The sequence below is a fragment of the Dendrobates tinctorius genome, unplaced genomic scaffold (assembly GCF_039654945.1).
Source record: "Dendrobates tinctorius isolate UK_male_01 unplaced genomic scaffold, ASM3965494v1 ptg000189l, whole genome shotgun sequence".
Taxonomy (NCBI): domain Eukaryota; kingdom Metazoa; phylum Chordata; class Amphibia; order Anura; family Dendrobatidae; genus Dendrobates; species Dendrobates tinctorius.
In genome coordinates, this window is record NW_027361856.1 from 10256614 (window position 1) to 10276812 (window position 20199).

A 20199-nucleotide genomic window follows, 5' to 3' on the forward strand; every position below is an offset into this window, starting at 1 on the left:
GTATAGCAGAGGGAGCATGTGATTGAAGTGACAGGGCCGTGCGTCTCACTGTGGAACGCACCACCAGACATGTGTAGCAGAGGGTGCATGTGACTGGAAGTGACACGGCCTTGTGTCTCACTGTGGAACGCACCACCAGACATTATGTATAGCAGAGGGAGCATGTGACTGGAAGTGACGCAGCCGTGAGTCTCACTGTGGAACGCACCACCAGACATGATGTATAGCAGAGGGAGCATGTGACCGGAAGTGACGAGGCCGTGAGTCTCACTGTGGAACGCACCACCAGACATGATGTATAGCAGAGGGAGCATGTGACTGGTATTAACATGGACGTGCGTCTCACTGTGGAACGCACCACCAGACATGATGTATAGCAGAGGGAGCATGTGACTGGTAGTAACATGGACGTGCGTCTCACTGTGGAACGCACCACCAGACATGATGTATAGCAGAGGGAGCATGTGACTGGTAGTAACATGGACGTGCGTCTCACTGTGGAACGCACCACCAGACATGATGTATAGCAGAGGGAGCATGTGACTGGTAGTAACATGGACGTGCGTCTCACTGTGGAACGCACCACCAGACATGATGTATAGCAGAGGGAGCATGTGACTGGTAGTAAGATGGACGTGCGTCTCACTGTGGAACGCACCACTAGTCATGATGTATAGCAGAGGGAGCATGTGACTGGTAGTAACATGGACGTGCGTCTCTCTGTGGAACGCACCACCAGACATGATATATAGCAGAGGGAGCATGTGACTGGTAGTAACATGGACGTGCGTCTCACTGTGGAACGCACCACCAGACATGATGTATAGCAGAGGGAGCATGTGACTGGTAGTAACATGGACGTGCGTCTCACTGTGGAACGCACCACTAGTCATGATGTATAGCAGAGGGAGCATGTGACTGGTAGTAACATGGACGTGCGTCTCACTGTGGAACGCACCACCAGACATGATATATAGCAGAGGGAGCATGTGACTGGTAGTAACATGGACGTGCGTCTCACTGTGGAACGTACCACCAGACATGATGTATAGCAGAGAGAGCATGTGACTGGAAGTGACACGGCTGTGCATTTCATGGTGGAACGCACCACCAGACATGATGTATAGCAGAGGGAGCATGTGACTGGAAGTGATATGGACGTGTGTCTCACTGTGGAACGCATCGCCAGACATCAGTGACCGCTCTTCCAGCCAGCTGACACACACGTTATGGCTCCCGTCAATGTCTAGCGTTGAGCTGTGAGAAAATTCACCGGATAACTCGCAGCACAACTCGCTGTATGAGAACTTTTTGACTGTAAATGACAGGGGAGTACTGGTTACATGAATGGAGATGACGGGTGCAGTAGTGATCACATGACCGTAGATGATGGGTAGGGGTAGTGGTCACATGACCGTAGACGAGTAGTGATCACATGACCGCAGATGACGGGGGGAGTAGTGATCTCATGACCGCAGATGACGGGGGGGAGTAGTGATCACATGACCGAAAATGACGGGGGCAGTTAGTGATCACATGGAATTGTCTCTATCGGCGCTCTTTCCCCTAATCAGCATCATTGTGGCTGCATAGAGAAGACGGCAGCTGCGATTGCTTTTCCCTCCATTACGACAGACCCACGAGCCCCCAATAATCAGACGAGTTTTAGCTTCACTTGTTTTATTTCTCCATTAGCCTTCATTATAAAAGCAAAATAATTAAATAATGGGATTTCCCTTCACACCAGTGTACGAGTTCAAGTAAAGTGTCACCTAGGAAGGCATGCTCCCTGCTCCCTCGCTGGACCCCCAGCCCTCCACAGGTCGCCCCCAGGGGGTCATCTGATTAGTGCAAGGACAGAAACACAACTCCCCCTGGAATGTGGGCTGTGCCCCCCTGGTGGCCGACTTGTGCTCAGGATGAAGGTGGGGGGGGTTGTCACATTGGTGCCCGCTGCAGAGAAGTCACACACACACACACACGTTTTCAAAATTGTTGGTACCCCTCCTTTATTGCAGAAAACCCCCCACAATGATCACAGACATGACTTGAATCTGACAAAAGTAATAATAAATAGAAAAAAGTCTAAGAAAATGAACAAGTGAAAGTCAGACATTGCTTTTCAACCATGCTTCCACAGAATAAAAAAATAAATAAAAAACTCATGTAAAGGCCTGGACAGAAATGATGGCACCCCTGAAAATAATGTGACAAAAGGGACATGTTAAATCACGGCGTGTCCGCTAATTGGCATCACAGGTGTCTACAATCTTGGAATCAGTGCGTGGGCCTGTATAGAGGGCTACAGATACTCACTGTGCTGTTTGGTGAGATGGTGTGTATCACACTCAACATGGACCAGTGGAAGCCAAGAAAAGAGTTGTCTCAGGAGATTAGAAAGAAAATTATAGACACATGTTAAAGGTAAAAGTTATAAGACCATCTCCAAGTAGCTTGATGTTCCTGTGACTGCAGTTGCACATATTATTCAGAAATTTAAGCTCCATGGGACTGTAGCCAACCTCCGTGGACGCAGGAGGAAAATTGATGACAAAATCAAAGAGCTGGATAATACAAATGGTAACAAGAGTCCAGAAAAACTTCTAAACAGATTAAAGGTGAACTTCAAGCTCAAGGAACATCAGTGTAAGATCACACCATCCATTGTTGTATGAGCCAAAGTGGACTTCATGGGAGACGACCAAGAAGTACACCATTGTTGAAAAAAAATCATAAAAAAGCCAGACTAGAATTTGCCAAACTACATGTTGACAGACCACAAAGCTTCTTGGAGAATGTCCTATGGACAGAGGAGACAAAAATGAAACTTTTTGGCAAGGCGCATCAGCTCTATGTTCACAGACGGAAAAATGAAGCATATCAAGAAAAGAACACTGTTCCTACTGTGAAACATGGAGGAGGCTGTTATGTTCTGCGGCTGCTTTGTTGCATCTGGCACAGGGTGTCTAGAATCTGTGCATGGTATAATGAAATCTCAAGACTATCAAGGGATTCTTCAGGGTGGGTGCTATCAGTGTGTCAAGAGTGGGAGAAGAGGGTTGCACTGACCATCCAACACAATGGGCAGCACTTTGAACACATTTTATAAGTGGTCATAAACTTTAAATAACTCATGAAAGAATAAAGTTACGTTAAAACCAAGCACACCATTGTTTTTCTTGTGAAATTCTCAGTGAGTTTGATGTGTCACATGACCCTCTTCTCATTGGAAAAAATAAATTTGGATCCAAAATTGCCGCCATGGTCACCACCCATCTTGAAAAGTTTCCCCCTCCCATGTGCCACAAACAGGAAGTTGATATCACCAACCATTCCCGTTTTATTTAGGCGAATCCATATAAATGGCCCACCCTGTAGAGATATGTGGTGCACAGTGTCAGAAAGCTTGGTCTCAGTCGCATGTCATGGATCTTGCGACAGGATCATGACGCAAAACACAGCTAAAAACACCCAATAATGGCTAAGAGGAAACCATTGGACCATTCTGAAGTGGCCTTGTACGAGCCCTGACCTAAATCCTATTGAGCATCTTTGGAAAGAGCTGAAACATGCCGCCTGGAAAAGGTAACCTTCAAACACTAGACAACTGTAGCAGTTTGCTCTTGAGGAGTGGGCCAAAATACCTGTCAAGAGGTACAGAAGTCTCATTGACAGTTACAGGAATCGTTTTGATTGCAGTGATTGGCTCAAAAGGCTGTGCAAGAAAATATTAAGTTAAGGGTACCATCATTTCTGTCCAGGCCTACTTCATGAGTTTTATTTTTTTAAAAATGCTGTGGAAGCATGGATGAAAAGCAATGAATGACTTTCATTTGTTCATTTTCATAGATTTTTGATGTATTATTACTTGTCAGATTCAAATTATTTATGTGACCATTGTGGGTTTTTCTGTGGGGTACCAACAATTTTGACCACATGTATATGTCAATCACCCACCAAGCACTCTGCTGGGTGCGAGCTGTGGCCCAGTGTGCTGGAGTTCTGCGTATCAGGGGCTCCAGCACTGGATGGAGGCATGAAACTTTAGAGGGGCGCCAGGCTGACACACAGACCTCGATTATAGGGCCACCACCACCCAGCAGAGTGTACGATGGTCCCGCATATCTTCATCCGTGCAGCCAGGTACAGCGGGGGGGGGGTTGTGCAGCCGTGGTCACGGGGGAGCAGGCAGGTCGCAGTCGTTGCTGTTATGGCTTTGGAATTTGCAGTTAATTTAATTCAGACCCAAAAACCTTCAAACATCAACACACGCACCTATGTACAGAGCACAGCACCCTTGCTTCACCCACGCGCATCAGCACCTCTACGTGTCCTCTATGTATTAGCACCCGCAACCCTATCCTGAAGCATCAGCATCACAGACTCCACCCCCGAGCAGCACCTCACCCTCCACTACACCCCTGAACAGAACCTCACATCCATCACTCTGCCCCCAAGCAGCGGCTCACATCCTCCACTCTGCCCCTGAGCAGCGGCTCACAACCTCTACTCTGGCACCAGTACACTAACCCCCTCCCAGAACTTACTTCCTTGACACCACTCTTAAGGAGCAGCACGCACAGGAATCATGAGCAGGAGGCGTCTCTTTGGTAAAAAGAACAATTGTAGCAGAGGCTGAACTACTACCCCCTGGGTAAAATGCAGTCATGATGGCCCTAGCGCTTCCGGCAGTTCTGTCTGCAAGGGTTACGGCTCTGTACCGTCTCAGTTTTCTATAGGTGACATCTGCAGCTCGGACATTAGGTATTCGGGAAGGAGAATGGGGTTTATACTTCCTGTAAACAACCCTGGCACAGCAGAGGGGCCGCACAGTAGTAAACACACTGTTGCCCCACGCTTACAATCTATTCCAGTGGAATATTGGTCCGAAACATATAATATGGAGTCGCCCGTGCCAACTGACAGTGGAATGACTGAGGGACACAACTCCACCCTTCCCGGCCACCATCGCCATGCGCCCGCTGTAGTATAAAACTATTAGTCTGCCCGGACCCCATATGGGCCTGAACAGAGGAGGATGGAGGCAGCTTCCCACGGAGGGCCTGAGCAGATGGTAAGGTCCGAGGCACCCTGTACCTGGCACCGGCCCAGAGGGACAGAGAGAAGCACAATCACTTTAGAATAATTTAAATACAATGTACAAATAATAATCAAACTCCTGTGTCCTGCACCGGGCCCCCCGCGCCCTAAATCCTTTCCCATGGTTCTCCAACCCCAAACCCAGGTTTTAGTTCCTCACTTCTAGCATCTACAAATAGCGCGTAACGCGAAAAGCAGCAGCGCAAGCGGTCATCGGGGTACCGCCACAATAATGACTCAGACCTCAGGACATACCAGCGCCATGACAGCCAAAACCACAGCCCCACCACAGGCCAGGAGAGGGAATGCAGGCAGGTGGGGTATCAGGACCAATGGTATTTTAGATACTGTAGAGTTCCTCCAAGGGCCCCAAGGACCGGACACACATACAGGAGGGGGGTACAAGACACTCATACATTTTCAGAAGGCACAGCACCGTAAAGCGAGCAAAAAGTGGGGACTATAGCATTCCCTCTATACCCCGGTATTGCAGAGCCCCCGCATACACGAGTTATTGCTTGTCGGGTGGTCTCTCTCTCTAGATATATATATATATATATATATATACTCAGTAATATACATCTCCTTCTAGAAGCGTCATCTCTATATACAGACAGTATATATATTATAGATCTCACACAATACAAAATATCACCGTCGTCACAGTCCCGAAACGCGAGCCTCGTCTGGGAGAGGCCGGCGCTTTATGATCCCTGAGGCTTTGGAGCAGCGCCCCCTGTTGTCCCCTACATCTTCTCTCACACCCCGCCCCCGGATTTAGAGTCTTCTTAGACTTTAGAGGTCAGTCCATTCAGGGTTCGTGTGGGCGAGGGGGCAAATGAGAAGAAGAGGTACCCCACCACTAAGTGGGTACAGTCGGGAGATGGAGGTTGTCTGTTGGGGAAAGCAGAAGTGCTGTAATGGACTACAACCTGCAATCTCCTGTGCAGGGACAGAGGGTTCACTGTCAAGAGGATGCTAAGAATTGTCTATAACCAGGGGCCCCTCGGGGCTGCCTTCTCCAGAAGGAGCGTGCGGAAGCGGCCAGAATCGCAACATGGACAGGCGCATCTCATCCATTTTACCATTGGTCAGATCCAGGCCGGGGGTGGGGACAATTCGCGGCACAGGAGGGTCTTCTTTGCGTCGTCTACGAGTACGCACCTCCAAGCAATTCTGCCCCTTCATGTGGCGCTGGAGGTGGTCTTCTTTAGCAAAGGCCTTGTGGCACAGGGAGCATTCGTAGGGGCGGTCACCAGTATGAAGGTGCATGTGATTCTTCAGGTCATAGCTGTGCAGGAAGCGGGCGCTGCAGTGCTCACAGCAATATGGACGCTCACCCGTATGCTTCCGCATGTGGATCTTCAGCTTGTCGTTCCTAGGTGAGAGGAAAACGAAGCGATCAAGGACAAATGTATACAAGAGCCTCTAGAGGGCACTACAGTACTACATACAGTGGACAGATCTTCTGTACTGAACCTCTAGGGGGCGCTACACTACAGCACTACATACAGGAGCATACCCTGTTGTATTCGGCCTCTAGGGGGCGCTACACTACATACAGGGGGTGGATCTGCTGTATTCAGCCTTTAGGGGGCGCTACACTACAGTACTACATACAGGAGCAGATCTGCTGTATTCAGCCTCTAGGGGACGCTACACTACAGACCTAAATACAAGAGCAGATCTGCTGTATTCAGTCTCTAGGGGGCGCTACACTACAAGTCTAAATACTTGGGCAGATCTGCTGTATTCAGCCTCTAGGGGGTGCTACACTACAAGTCTAAATACAGGGGCAGATCTGATGTATTCTGCCTCTAGGGGGCGCTACACTACATACAGGGGGTGGATCTGCTGTATTCAGCCTTTAGGGGGCACTACACTACAGAACTAGATACAGGAGCAGATCTGCTGTATTCAGCCTCTAGGGGCGCTACACTACAGATCTAAATACAGGAGCAGATCTGCTGTATTCAGCCTCTAGGGGGCGCTACACTACAGGTCTAAATACAGGGGCAAATCTGCTGTATTCAGCCTCTACGGGGCGCTACACTACAGGTCTAAATACAGGGGCAAATCTGCTTTATTCAGCCTCTAGGGGGCGCTACACTAAAATACTAAATACAGTGGCAGATCTGCTGTATTCAGCCTCTGGGGGGGCGCTACACTAAAATACTAAATACAGGGGCAGATCTGCTGTATTCATCCTTTAGGGGCCGCGACATTACATACAGGGGCAGATGTGCTGTATTCAGCCTCTAGAGGGCGCTACACTACAGTACTACATACAGGGGCAGATCTGCTATATTCAGCCACTAGGGGGTGCTACACTACAAACGGGGCGGATCTGCTGTATTCATCCTCTAGGGTGCGCTACACGTATGTGTACAACATACGGAACAGATCTGTATTCAGCCTCTAGGGGGCGCTACACTACAGTACTAAAAATACAGGGGACAGATCTGCTGTATTCAACCTCTAACGGGGACTACACTACAGTACTATATACGGGGGTGGATCTGCGGTATTCCGTCTATAGGGGGCACTACACTAAATACAGTGGCAGATCTGCTGTATTCAGCCTTTAGGGGGCGCTACATTACATACAGGGGGCAGATCTGCTGTATTAGGCCTTTAGGGGGTGCACTACAGCACTACATACAGGGGGCAGATCTGCTGTATTCAGCCTTTAGGGGACAGTACACTACATACAGGGGGCAGATCTGCTATATTCAGCCGCTAAGGGGCGCTACACTACATACAGGGGTCAGATCTGCTGTATTCAGCCACTAGGGAACACTACAGTACAGTACTACATACAGGGGTATATCTGCTGCATTCAACCTCTAGGGGGCGCTACACTACAGTACTACATACAGGGGACAGATCTGCTGTATTCAGTCTCTAGGGGGTGATACACTACAGTCCTACACACAGGGGGTAAATATGCTGTATTCAGCCTCTAGGGGGCGCTACACTACAGCAGTACATACAGGGGGAAGATCAGCTGTATTCTGCCTCTAGGGGGCGCTACATACAGGGGAAGATCTGCTTAATTCAGCCTCTAAGCAGCGCTACACTACATACAGGGAGCAGATCTGCTGTATTCAGCCTTTAGGGGGTGGTACACTACAGCATTACATACGGGGGCAAATCTGCTGCATTCAGCCTTTAGGGGGCGGTACACTACATAAAGGGGGCAGATTTGCTATATTCTACCTCTAGGGGGGGCTACATACAGGGGGCAGAACGGCTGTTTTTAGATTCCAAGGGGTGCTACACTACAGCCCTACATAAAGAGAGCAGACCTGCTATATTGAGCCTCTAAGTGGCGCTACCCTACAGCCCAACATACTGGAGCACCCAGAGGTAACTGTGAGAGCCTGCCCTACTGGGCACTGGGGTCGCATGTACACCATTCGCTTACCTTGTAAATCTGACACCGCAGACCTGACAGACAAAGGGCTTCTCTCCAGTGTGAGTGCGCATATGGCGGGGCAGCTTCCCGGCACCATGGATAATTTTGTGGCACACAGGGCACTCCTGGGGCATCTGTGAGCGCCGTTTCCTCACAAGCTTGTCAGTACCATCTAGAGAAACAGACAGGGACTCCGGGTTGTCGATGTCCAGTGGGGTGGGATACATAATTTCAGAGGGCTCCTCGTCAGATAAGAGGTCGTCAGGGGGAGATGGGGGTACAAAGATGTGATGTCCCCCTAGCCCATGGTCAGGAGTGAAACGACCATAGCTGCTATCGCTTGGAACCAATTCAGAAGGTGATGGCGCCTCTGCTGGGCTATCAGCTCGCTCCATGGACTCATCTTCCATCAGGTTGGGACTCCCATTTTGGATCCTCTGGCTGGGGTTCACCTGTAGGAACTTCCTCCTGTGCTTCCGGGGGATCAGCTGCACGGGCTTCTGTGGCTGTAGCATGGAATGGATGGGCGGAGGAGGGCTGTCAGCTTCCGGAGGTGGGGTGGCATCCTCGCCATTCTCCTGGGCACCATAGCACTCTAGATACTGGCGAGCACGAATGAAGCCTTCCAGGTCCTCGGTATCTCCTCCCATCTCCTCCCAACTGCTGCCATTACAGCGCAGGATCTCCATGCAGGCGTCCACCACACAAGGTATCTCCAGGAGACGCGCAGCACGCAGCACATCGCGCATGTTAGAATTACTGATTGTGAGTGTAGCCGTGTAGGCAAAATCCAACAGTGCCCCCAGAGCATCCGGCTTCAGAAAGTCCAGCTGGCACACGTCCCGGAAAGTTTTACCAGAACCCCGCGCACCAGTGAAGAGCTTACGAAAGTAGTGGCTGCAAGCAGCCAGAACGGCACGGTGGGTGCGATACTCCAGCCCCTGCGTTTTGATAGTGATGTCACACAATACTCCACGGAGCCGCTGCTCGTTTAGATTGCTCAAGAGGTCGCTGCTGTGCTCAGGGAATGGGATCCCAATGAGCTCATCTTCAGAGCTTGCCATCACCACCTGCCGAGGAAGAGAAACCAGCAGTCAGTGACTGAGGACATTGCACACTCATCCATCCCAGGTCAAGATCTGCAGCAAGACCAATTACTGAATAATGTCATTGATAGATAATTATCACATGTGGGGGTAAGGGAGTTTGACCCATGGGAGGGAGAGAGAGGGAAGCAGTCTGACCCATGGGAGGGAGAGAGAGGGAAGCAGTCTGACCCATGGAAGGGAGAGAGAGGGAACCAGGCTGACACATGGAAGGGAGAGAGAGGGAACCAGGCTGACCCATGGGAGGGATAGAGTGAGGGAACCAGGCTGACCCAAGGGAGGGATAGAGTGAGGGAACCAGGCTGACCCAAGGGAGAGAGTGAGGGAACCAGGCTGACCCAAGGGAGAGAGTGAGGGAACCAGGCTGACCCAAGGGAGAGAGTGAGGGAACCAGGCTGACCCAAGGGAGAGAGTGAGGGAACCAGGCTGACCCAAGGGAGAGAGTGAGGGAACCAGGCTGACCCAAGGGAGAGAGTGAGGGAACCAGGCTGACGCAAGGGAGAGAGTGAGGGAACCAGGCTGACCCAAGGGAGAGAGTGAGGCAACCAGGCTGACCCAAGGGAGAGAGTGAGGCAACCAGGCTGACCCAAGGGAGAGAGTGAGGCAACCAGGCTGACCCAAGGGAGAGAGTGAGGCAACCAGGCTGACCCAAGGGAGAGAGTGAGGCAACCAGGCTGACCCAAGGGAGAGAGTGAGGCAACCAGGCTGACCCAAGGGAGAGAGTGAGGCAACCAGGATGACCCAAGGGAGAGAGTGAGGCAACCAGGATGACCCAAGGGAGAGAGTGAGGCAACCAGGATGACCCATGAGAGCAAGGGAAGGAACCAGGCTGACTTAGGGAAGGGTGAGAGAGAACCAGGCTGACTTAGGGAAGGGTGACAGAAAGGGAACCAGACTGACGCATGGAAGGGTGAGAAAGGGAACCAGGCTGACGCATGGAAGGGTGAGAAAGGGAACCAGGCTGACGCATGGAAGGGTGAGAAAGGGAACCAGGCTGACGCATGGAAGAGAGAGAAGGAACCATGCTGAGGCATGGAAGAGAGAGAGAGGGAACCATGCTGAGGCATGGAAGGGTGAGAGAGGGAACCAGGCTGAGGCATGGAAGGGTGAGAGAGGGAACCAGGCTGACCCGTGGGAGGGTGAGAGAGTAAACTAGGATGACCCATGGGAGGGCAAGGCGGGGAAACAGTCTGACCCATGGTAGACAGAATGAGTGAACCAAGCTAATCTATGGTAGAGAGAGAGAGAGAAAGGGAACAAGGCTCACCCCTGAGGTGAGAGTGAGGGAACCAGGCTGACCCAAGGGAGAGAGTGAGGGAACCAGGCTGACCCAAGGAAGAGAGTGAGGGAACCAGGCTGACCCAAGGAAGAGAGTGAGGGAACCAGGCTGACCCAAGGAAGAGAGTGAGGGAACCAGGCTGACCCAAGGAAGAGAGTGAGGGAACCAGGCTGACCCAAGGAAGAGAGTGAGGGAACCAGGCTGACCCAAGGAAGAGAGTGAGGGAACCAGGCTGACCCAAGGAAGAGAGTGAGGGAACCAGGCTGACCCAAGGAAGAGAGTGAGGGAACCAGGCTGACCCAAGGAAGAGAGTGAGGGAACCAGGCTGACCCAAGGAAGAGAGTGAGGGAACCAGGCTGACCCAAGGGAGAGAGTGAGGGAACCAGGCTGACCCAAGGGAGAGAGTGAGGGAACCAGGCTGACCCAAGAGAGAGAGTGAGGGAACCAGGCTGACCTAAGGGAGAAAGTGAGGGAACCAGGCTGACCCAAAGGAGAGAGTGAGGGAACCAGGCTGACCCAAGGGAGAGAGGGAACCAGGCTGACCCAAGGAAGAGAGGGAACCAGGCTGACCCAAGGAAGAGAGGGAACCAGGCTGACCCAAGGAAGAGAGTGAGGGAACCAGGCTGACCCAAGGGAGAGAGGGAACCAGGCTGACCCAAGGAAGAGAGTGAGGGAACCAGGCTGACCCAAGAGAGAGAGTGAGGGAACCAGGCTGACCCAAGAGAGAGAGTGAGGGAACCAGGCTGACCCAAGAGAGAGAGTGAGGGAACCAGGCTGACCCAAGAGAGAGAGTGAGGGAACCAGGCTGACCCAAGAGAGAGAGTGAGGGAACCAGGCTGACCCAAGAGAGAGAGTGAGGGAACCAGGCTGACCCAAGAGAGAGAGTGAGGGAACCAGGCTGACCCAAGAGAGAGAGTGAGGGAACCAGGCTGACCCAAGAGAGAGAGTGAGGGAACCAGGCTGACCCAAGGGAGAGAGTGAGGGAACTAGGCTGACCCAAGGGAGAGAGTGAGGGAACCAGGCTGACCCAAGGGAGAGAGTGAGGGAACCAGGCTGACCCAAAGGAGAGAGTGAGGGAACCAGGCTGACCCAAAGGAGAGAGTGAGGGAACCAGGCTGACCCAAAGGAGAGAGTGAGGGAACCAGGCTGACCCAAGGGAGAGAGTGAGGGAACCAGGCTGACCCAAGGGAGAGAGTGAGGGAACCAGGCTGACCCAAGGGAGAGAGTGAGGGAACCAGGCTGACGCATGGAAGGGTGAGAGAGGGAGCAGGCTGACGCATGGAAGGGTGAGAGAGGGAACCAGGCTGACGCATGGAAGGGTGAGAGAGGGAACCAGGCTGACGCATGGAAGGGTGAGAGAGGAAACCAGGCTGACGCATGGAGGGGTGAGAGAGGGAACCGGGCTGACGCATGGAAGGGTGAGAGGGAACCAGGCTGACGCAAGGAAGGGTGAGAGACGGAACCAGGCTGACGCATGGAAGGGTGAGAGAGGGAACCAGGCTGACGCATGGAAGGGTGAGAGAGGGAACCAGGCTGATGCAGGGAAGGGTGAGAGAGGGAACCAGGCTGATGCAGGGAATGGTGAGAGAGGGAACCAGGCTGACGCAGGGAAGGGTGAGAGAGGGAACCAGGCTGATGCATGGAAGGGCGAGAGAGGGAACCATGCTGAGGCATGGAAGAGTGAGAGAGGGAACCAGGCTGAGGCATGGAAGGGTGAGAGAGGGAACCAGGCTTACACGTGGGAGGGTGAGAGAGGGAACCAGGCTGACCCATGGAAGGGCAAGGAGGGGAAACAGTCTGACCCATGGTAGACAGAATGAGTGAACCAAGCTAATCTATGGTAAATAGGTAGAGAGAGAGAGAGAGAGAGAGAGAGAAAGGGAACAAGGCTGACCTCTGGGAAGGTGAGAGAAAGGAGTTGGAGCAGTACAACAGAACATTCTCTGCATCTGATCATTTTCTCTAACAAGATAAGAGACGCACTTCCTTTCAGTGTCTGTATAGCAAGTGCGGGGAGAGCGGATACAGGGGATAAAGTGTTAACAAATACTATCTGCACATCAATGAACAAAGCGAATAATAACCAGGATTTTAGAACTATGTGTACACCGGATTACCACAACATGTACAGTGGCGAACATCAGTATTTGATACACTGCCGATTTTGCAAGCTTCAATTCAGAAAATCACATTGTATGAGTTTTACATAATTAAATTGCATTTTATTCAATTAAATAAGTATTTGATCACCTATAGTGAGGAGCTAATGTGCTCAGATAAAGCGTCATCCGAGTATGTACGTGTGCTAACTGAAAGTTTTTGATCATGCTGAAGACAATGTACGAATCCCCAAGGCTGCTTGTCTTTTGGCTGTTCGACAGCTGATAGGAAATCCCTGCATGTGTTGCAGCTTTCGAACAGCCATGAGGCACGTAGCGGCGTGAACTACAACATATTTCGACCAAAAATTCTGTCTCTCACAGAGACAGAGCCTCCTACTCTGCACTCATTACCTGTATTAATTGCACCTAATTGACTGTGTGGACAGGTGTCTTTTATACAGGTAATAAGTTAAATCACACTCCAACCTCTTCACCATGCCAAGACCAAAGAGCTGTCAAAGGATACCAGGGACAAACTTGTAGACCTGCACAAGGCTAAAATGGGCAACAGAATAATAGGCAAGCAGCTTGGTGAGAAGGCAAGAACTGTTGGCACAATTATTAGAAAATGGAAGAAAACAAGATGACTGTTAATCTTCCTAGGCCTGGGGATCCATGCAAGATCTTGCACCGTGGGGTAAGGATGATCCTGAGAAAGGTCAGGAATCAGCCCAGAACTACACTGGAGGACTTGGTCAATGACCTGAAGAAAACTGGGACCACAATTTTAAACATTACCGTAACACACTACGCCGTCACAGATTATAATCCTGTAGGGAATGCAAGATCCCCCTAGTCATACCAGCACATGTCCAGGCCGGTTTGAAGTTCGCCAATGACCATCTGGATAATCCAGAGGAGGCATGGGAGAAGGTCATGTAGTCAGATGCGCCTAAAATATAACTTTTTGGTATCAACTCCACACGCCATGTTTGGAGGAAGGAGGAGGAGGAGTACAACCCCCAAGAACACAGTCCCAACCGTGAAGCAAGGTGGAGGAAACATCATACTTTGGGGGTACTTTTCTGCAAGGGGGACACAATGACTGCACTGTAGTGAAGGGAGGATGGATGTGGTCATGTATCTTGAGATTTTGGCCAACAACCTTCTTCCCTCAGTAAAAGCATTGAAGATGGGTCGCAGCTGGGTCTTCCAGCATGACAATGACCCGAAACACACAGCCAGTGCAACTAAGGAGTGGATCCGTAAGGCCAGGGTCACACTTGTGTGCGTAATGCAAGAAACTTGTGCGAGTCTCTTGCATCAATATCTGGCACTGCCTTTGGCACTCGGGAGCGGAGTGTGCGGCCTAAGAAACATTTCAAGGTCCTGGAGTGGCCTATCCAGTCTCCAGACGTGAGCCCAAAAGAAAATCTTTGGAGGGAGCTGAAATTCATTGTTTCCCAGTGATAGCACAGAAACCTAAAAGATCTGGAGAATATCTGTATGGAGGAGGGGGCCAAAATCCCTGCTGAAGTGTATGCAAACTTGGTCAAGAACTACAGGAAACGTCTGACCTCTGTAATTGCAAACAAAGGTTTCTGTACCAAATATTAAAGTTCTGTTTATCTATTGAATCAAATACATATTTCATGCAATAAACTGCAAACTAATTATGTAAAAATCATACAATGTGATTCTCTTGATTTAAGTTTTAGATTCTGTCTCTCACAGGTGAAGTGTACCTACGATAACAATTACAGACCTCTCAATTCTTTGTAGGTGGGAAAAGTTGCAAAATTGGCAGTGTATCAAATACTTAATAATAATAATAAATTTTATTTCTATAGCGCCAACATATTCCGCAGCACTTTACATTTCAGAGGGGATTTGTACAGACCATATACATTACAGCATAACAATAATCACATACAGTAGATTATAACAAATAACAAGAGGAGTGAGGGCCCTGCTCGCAAGCTTACAATCTATGAGGATAAAAGGGAGACACGAAAGGTGGATGGTAACAATTGCCCTGATTGTATGGACCAGCCATAATGTTAAGTGTGTAACAGTACAGACACAGAGGGCTAATGGATGCATAAAGCATGTGGGAACATGATTCGGGGAACCTGGTTATGGTAAAACTTTTGGCTGTGCCACACAGGGATAGATTAGGTTAATGTGTTGAGGCGATAGGCCAGTCTGAATAAATGCGTTTTCAGGGCACGCTTAAAATTGTGGGGATTGGGGACTAATCGTATTGACCTATGAAGTGCATTCCAAAGAATTGGCGCAGCGCGTGTATAGTCTTGGAGACGGGAGTGGGAGGTTCTGATTATTGTAGATGCTAACCTCAGGTCATCAGCAGAACGGAGGGCACGGGTAGGATGGTATACTGAAACAAGGGAGGAGATGTAGGGTGGTGCTGAACCATGGAGGGCTTTGTGGGTGAGGGTAATAAGTTTTTACTGGATTCTGGAGTGGATGGGTAGCCAGTGTAATGACTGGCACAAGGTAGAGGCATCGGTGTAACGATTGGCGAGGAATATGATCCTGGCAGCAGCATTCAAGACAGATTGGAGAGGGGAGAGTTTGGTAAGAGGGAGACCGATTAGAAGAGAGTTACAATAGTTGAGACGAGAATGTATAAGAGAAACAGTAAGAGTTTTTGCAGAATCAAAAGTAAGAAAAGGTCGAATTCTAGAAATGTTTTTGAGGTGCAGATAACAAGAGCGAGGAAGTGATCGTATGTGGGGACAAAGGAAAGCTCGGAGTCAAGTATGACCCCAAGACAGCGGGCCTGTTGCTGGAGAGTAATTGTGGAACCCCACACGGAAATGGCAATGTCAGGTATAGGTACTTTAGTAGTGGGAGGAAACACAAGGAGTTCAGTCTTTGACAGGTTCAGTTTCAGATATAGTGAGGACATGATGTTAGACACAGCATTTAGACCAAGGGTGGGGAACGTCCGGCCCGCGGGCCGTATACGGCCCGCCATATCATTTGATCAGGCCCGCAGCTGCTCCAGAGCCGCGATCGGGTACCTTGTTGCAGGAGCCAGAGGAGCACTCTTGCTCTGCTTCCTAGCCCCGCCCGCTGGATACCGCGCACTGATACGTGCACGCTCTGACGGGGACTGAGCACACCCCGCCGGACCCCAGCGGCCCCCGCGCACTGATACTAATGAAGAGGACGAGTAACTGCGCGCCAGAGTGTGAGCTGCGCTGGACTGGTCTGCGGCCTGCCTTCTTCATCACCCCAGCCTGCCATCTTCATCATCCTGGTCACCGATGCGGTGGTGACCGTGTGCTGCTGTGTGTGCGATGCGGGGCCTGGGGGCCATCCAGGAGTCACTGTGTTCAACACCAGGTCAGTATGTGCTGCCTAATGGGGTCCTGTGCTGCCTAATGGGGACCTGTGCTGCCTAATGGGGACCTGTGCTGCCTAATGGGGACCTGTGCTGCCTAATGGGGACCTGTGCTGCCTAATGGGGACATTTGCCTGCCTATTGGTGACCTATGCTGCCTAATGGGGACCTGTGCTGCCTAATGGGGACATTTGCCTGCCTAATGGGGACCTGTGCTGCCTAATGGGGACCAGTGCTGCCTAATGGGGACATTTGCCTGCCTAATGGGGACCTATACTGCCTATTGGGGACCTGTGCTGTCTAATGGGGTCCTGTGCTGCCTAATGGTGACATTTGCCTGCCTATTGGGGACCTGTGCTGCCTAATGAGGACATTTTCCTGCCTATTGGGGACAGTTACCTGCCTACTGGGGACCTATACTGCCTATTGGGGACCTGTGCTTTCTAATGGGGACCTGTGCTGCCTAATGGTGACATTTGCCTGCCTATTGGGGACCTATGCTGCCTAATGGGGACATTTTCCTGCCTATTGGGGACCTGTGCTGCCTAATGGGGACCTGTGCAGCCTAATGGGGACAGTTACCTGCCTAATGGGGACATTTTCCTGCCTATTGGGACAGTTCCCTGCCTTTTGGGGACCTGTGCTGCCTATTGGGGACCTGTGCTGCCTAATGGTGACATTTGCCTGCCTATTGGGGACCTATGCTGCCTAATGGGGACATTTACCTGCCTATTGGGGACCTGTGCTGCCTAATAGTGACATTTGCCTGCCTATTGGGAACATTTACCTGCCTATTGGGGACCTCAGAGATTTAGTTTTCGTCGCCTCAGCTGCATGATTTATGGCTGCTGGACAGCCTGAATACATGTGAGGAATGCCTGTTTGTTAAGGAATCCCCACATTTTCAGGCTGACCAGCAGCTGCAAATCATGCAAATGCGTTGACAGAAACAATCTCCGAGCACGCCAAAATACTCAGAGGACACCCGAGCATGCTCTGAAAAACCCGAGCAACGAGTATACTTGCTCATCATTATTAATAATTTTGTGTGGCCCCCAAACGCTATTATAAAATTCCAAATGGCCCTCGGCAGAAAAAAGGTTCCCCACCCCTGGTTTAGACAATCGCTGGTGTTTTCTAGAAAGGCAGGTGTGATGTCAGGAGAAGAAGCGTATAATTGGGTGTCATCAGCATAGAGATGGTACTGGAAATGAAATCTACTGATTGTTTGACCAGTAGGGGCAGTATACTTATTTTCCCACTGTGTATATGGGGATCACACTAGACCATGCATACACCTCAGTTACTATACATCACTCTGTATACATCGGGGCTATATAGATGGGTATACATTGTGTAATAGCAAGGATAATGACAGTACACTGTATATACAAAAGAATTACCGCACTACACCACATATACACAAAGACTATCACAGTGCACAATGTATGCACCATTACCGCACTACAACGTACATACACCAGAATTATCATGCTACACCACATAAAAAACAGGATTGTCACACTAGACCTAGTAATAACTGGAATTATTGGGATAATCTTTATACACCATGTCAATATACTGTGAATGTGTATACACTGGAAAGTAAGGGTATGTGCACACGTTGCGGATTCTGGCGTGGATTTTGCTAAATCCGCAGGTAAAATGACCTGCGTTTTATCTGCGGATTTAGTGCGGATTTTCTGCCGTTTTAGTGCGGATTTCCCCTGCGTTTTTACACCTGCGGATTCCTATAATGGAAAAGGTGTAAAATTGCAGCGGAATCCGCACAAAGAATTGACATGCTGCGGATTCAAAACCTCACCAAATCTGCGCAGAAAAATCTGCAGCATGTGCACAGCGGTTTTTATTTTACATAGAATATAATGGTATTGTACACCGAAGGAGAATCTGCTGCGGATCCGCAACGTGTGCACATACCCTAAAACAGGGATTATCTCACTATGCTGTACATAAACCATGTAATAACCTGGATTAGCTCACTACACTGTATATTATACTAGCTGAAGAGTCCGGCGTTGCCCGGGCATAGTAACTAACTATGGTTAGTTCTAACAAATTATAATTAAAATAATATATATATATATATATATATATATATATATATATATATATAGCTGAGTGTATAGCCCCGCCCACTCCGCATAGCCACATTCACTATAATATCCCACATCGTCACGTCAGCCAGAGCCACCGGACTACTCCCCCTAATATCCCACATCATCCCGTCAGCCAGAGCCACCGAACTACTACCCCTAATATCCCACATCATCCAGTCAGCCAGAGCCACCGGACAACTACCCCTAATATCTCACATCATCCCGTCAGCCAGAGCCACCGAACTACTACCCCTAATATCCCACATCATCCCATCAGCCTGGGGTCAGAACCAGAACACTGAGTGGAACGGTCGTAACTTCCATACCGGGGATCCCTTTAAGAGAGGCCTGGCGTCAGAACCAGAGCGCTGAGTGGATTTGCCCTGACCTCCATACCGGGGATCCCTTTAAAGAGGCCTGGCGTCAGAACCAGAGTGCTGAGAGGATTTGCCCTGACTTCCATACTGGGGATCCCTTTAACAGAAGCCTGGGGTGAGAATCAGAGCGCTGAGGGATTTACCCTAACTTCCATACCGGGGATCCCTTTAAGAGAGGCCTGGGGTCAGAACCAGAGCGCTGAGTGGATGTGCCCTGACCTCCATACCGGGGATCCCTTTAATAGAAGCCTGGGGTGAGAATCAAGAGCGCTGAGGGATTTACCCTGACTTCCATACCGGGGATCCCTTTAAGAGAGGCCTGGGATCAGAACCAAAGCGCTGGATGGATTTGCCCTGACTTCCATACCGGAGATCCCTTTAAGAGAGGCCTGGGATCAGAACCAAAGCACTGGATGGATTTGCCCTGACTTCCATACCGGGGATCCTTTTAAGAGAGGCCTGGGATCAGAACCAAAGCGCTGGATGGATTTGCCCTGACTTCCATACCGGAGATCCCTTTAAGAGAGGCCTGGGGTCAAAACCAAAGCGCTGGATGGATTTGCTCTGACTTCCATACCAATGATCCCGTTAAGATGGAAGATGTGCCTATAGAATAGAGGATGTGTGATGGGTATATGGGCACGGGAGGGGGGATTCATGTCTGTCATGTGCTCGCTGCTCCTTTCTGGGGGCAGACAATGGCTGGGAGCTTATGTTCCCAGGGATGCTAGATTTCTCCCATCATGTCAGTGTCTGCTGAGGTGTTGTCAAGTGGGAAAACTTGCTCATAGCAACTAATCACAGCTCAGCTTCTTTTAACCAGCTCTGGTGAAAGGAAAGATGCTTAGTGATTGGTTACAAGGAAAAACTGTTGCTCATAGCAACCAATCACAGCTCAGCTTCTTTTGAACAGCCCTAGTGAAAGGAAAGATGCTTCGTGATTGGTTGGTGATACACACGAATTCAGTTTTATATAGAGAGATACACACGTGGTCAAAATTATTACTTTTGTCACATTCAAGTTATTTCTGTCACCATACGATGGTATTTCGACAGTGTGTGTGTACAGTGACATAGACATAGAATATATATATATATATATATATATATATATATATATATATATATATATATATATAATGGTGGCCCGATTCTAACGCATCGGGTATTCTAGAGTCTCTCGCCCCGCGCCGCAGATCTCCCAGCGGAGGAGTGTGTAGTTCGAATGCGCTGATTGGTCGCGCTGCAGAATTTCCATTACAGACAGACAGAATTAGACGAATATATAGTAGAGATTATATATATATATTAGACGTGAATGTGGAGA

The 20199-nt window shown here is 49.8% G+C and overlaps 1 protein-coding gene across 3 annotated transcripts in view; it reads right to left on the reverse strand.

Annotated features, from left to right (window-relative positions):
- Positions 1-1663: 1663 nt before the first annotated feature.
- Positions 1664-20199, reverse strand: part of ZBTB7B (zinc finger and BTB domain containing 7B) — a 64507-nt gene continuing 45971 nt past the window's right edge. For all 3 annotated transcript variants that reach the window (XM_073552377.1, XM_073552376.1, XM_073552375.1), the window contains 2 exons: positions 8528-9588; positions 1664-6478 (listed from right to left, as the gene is read on the reverse strand). In XM_073552377.1, coding sequence (XP_073408478.1) covers positions 6079-6478; positions 8528-9582 — 1455 coding nt within the window. In that variant the 5' untranslated portion in view covers positions 9583-9588 and the 3' untranslated portion in view covers positions 1664-6078. The remainder of the gene's footprint in view (positions 6479-8527; positions 9589-20199) is intronic.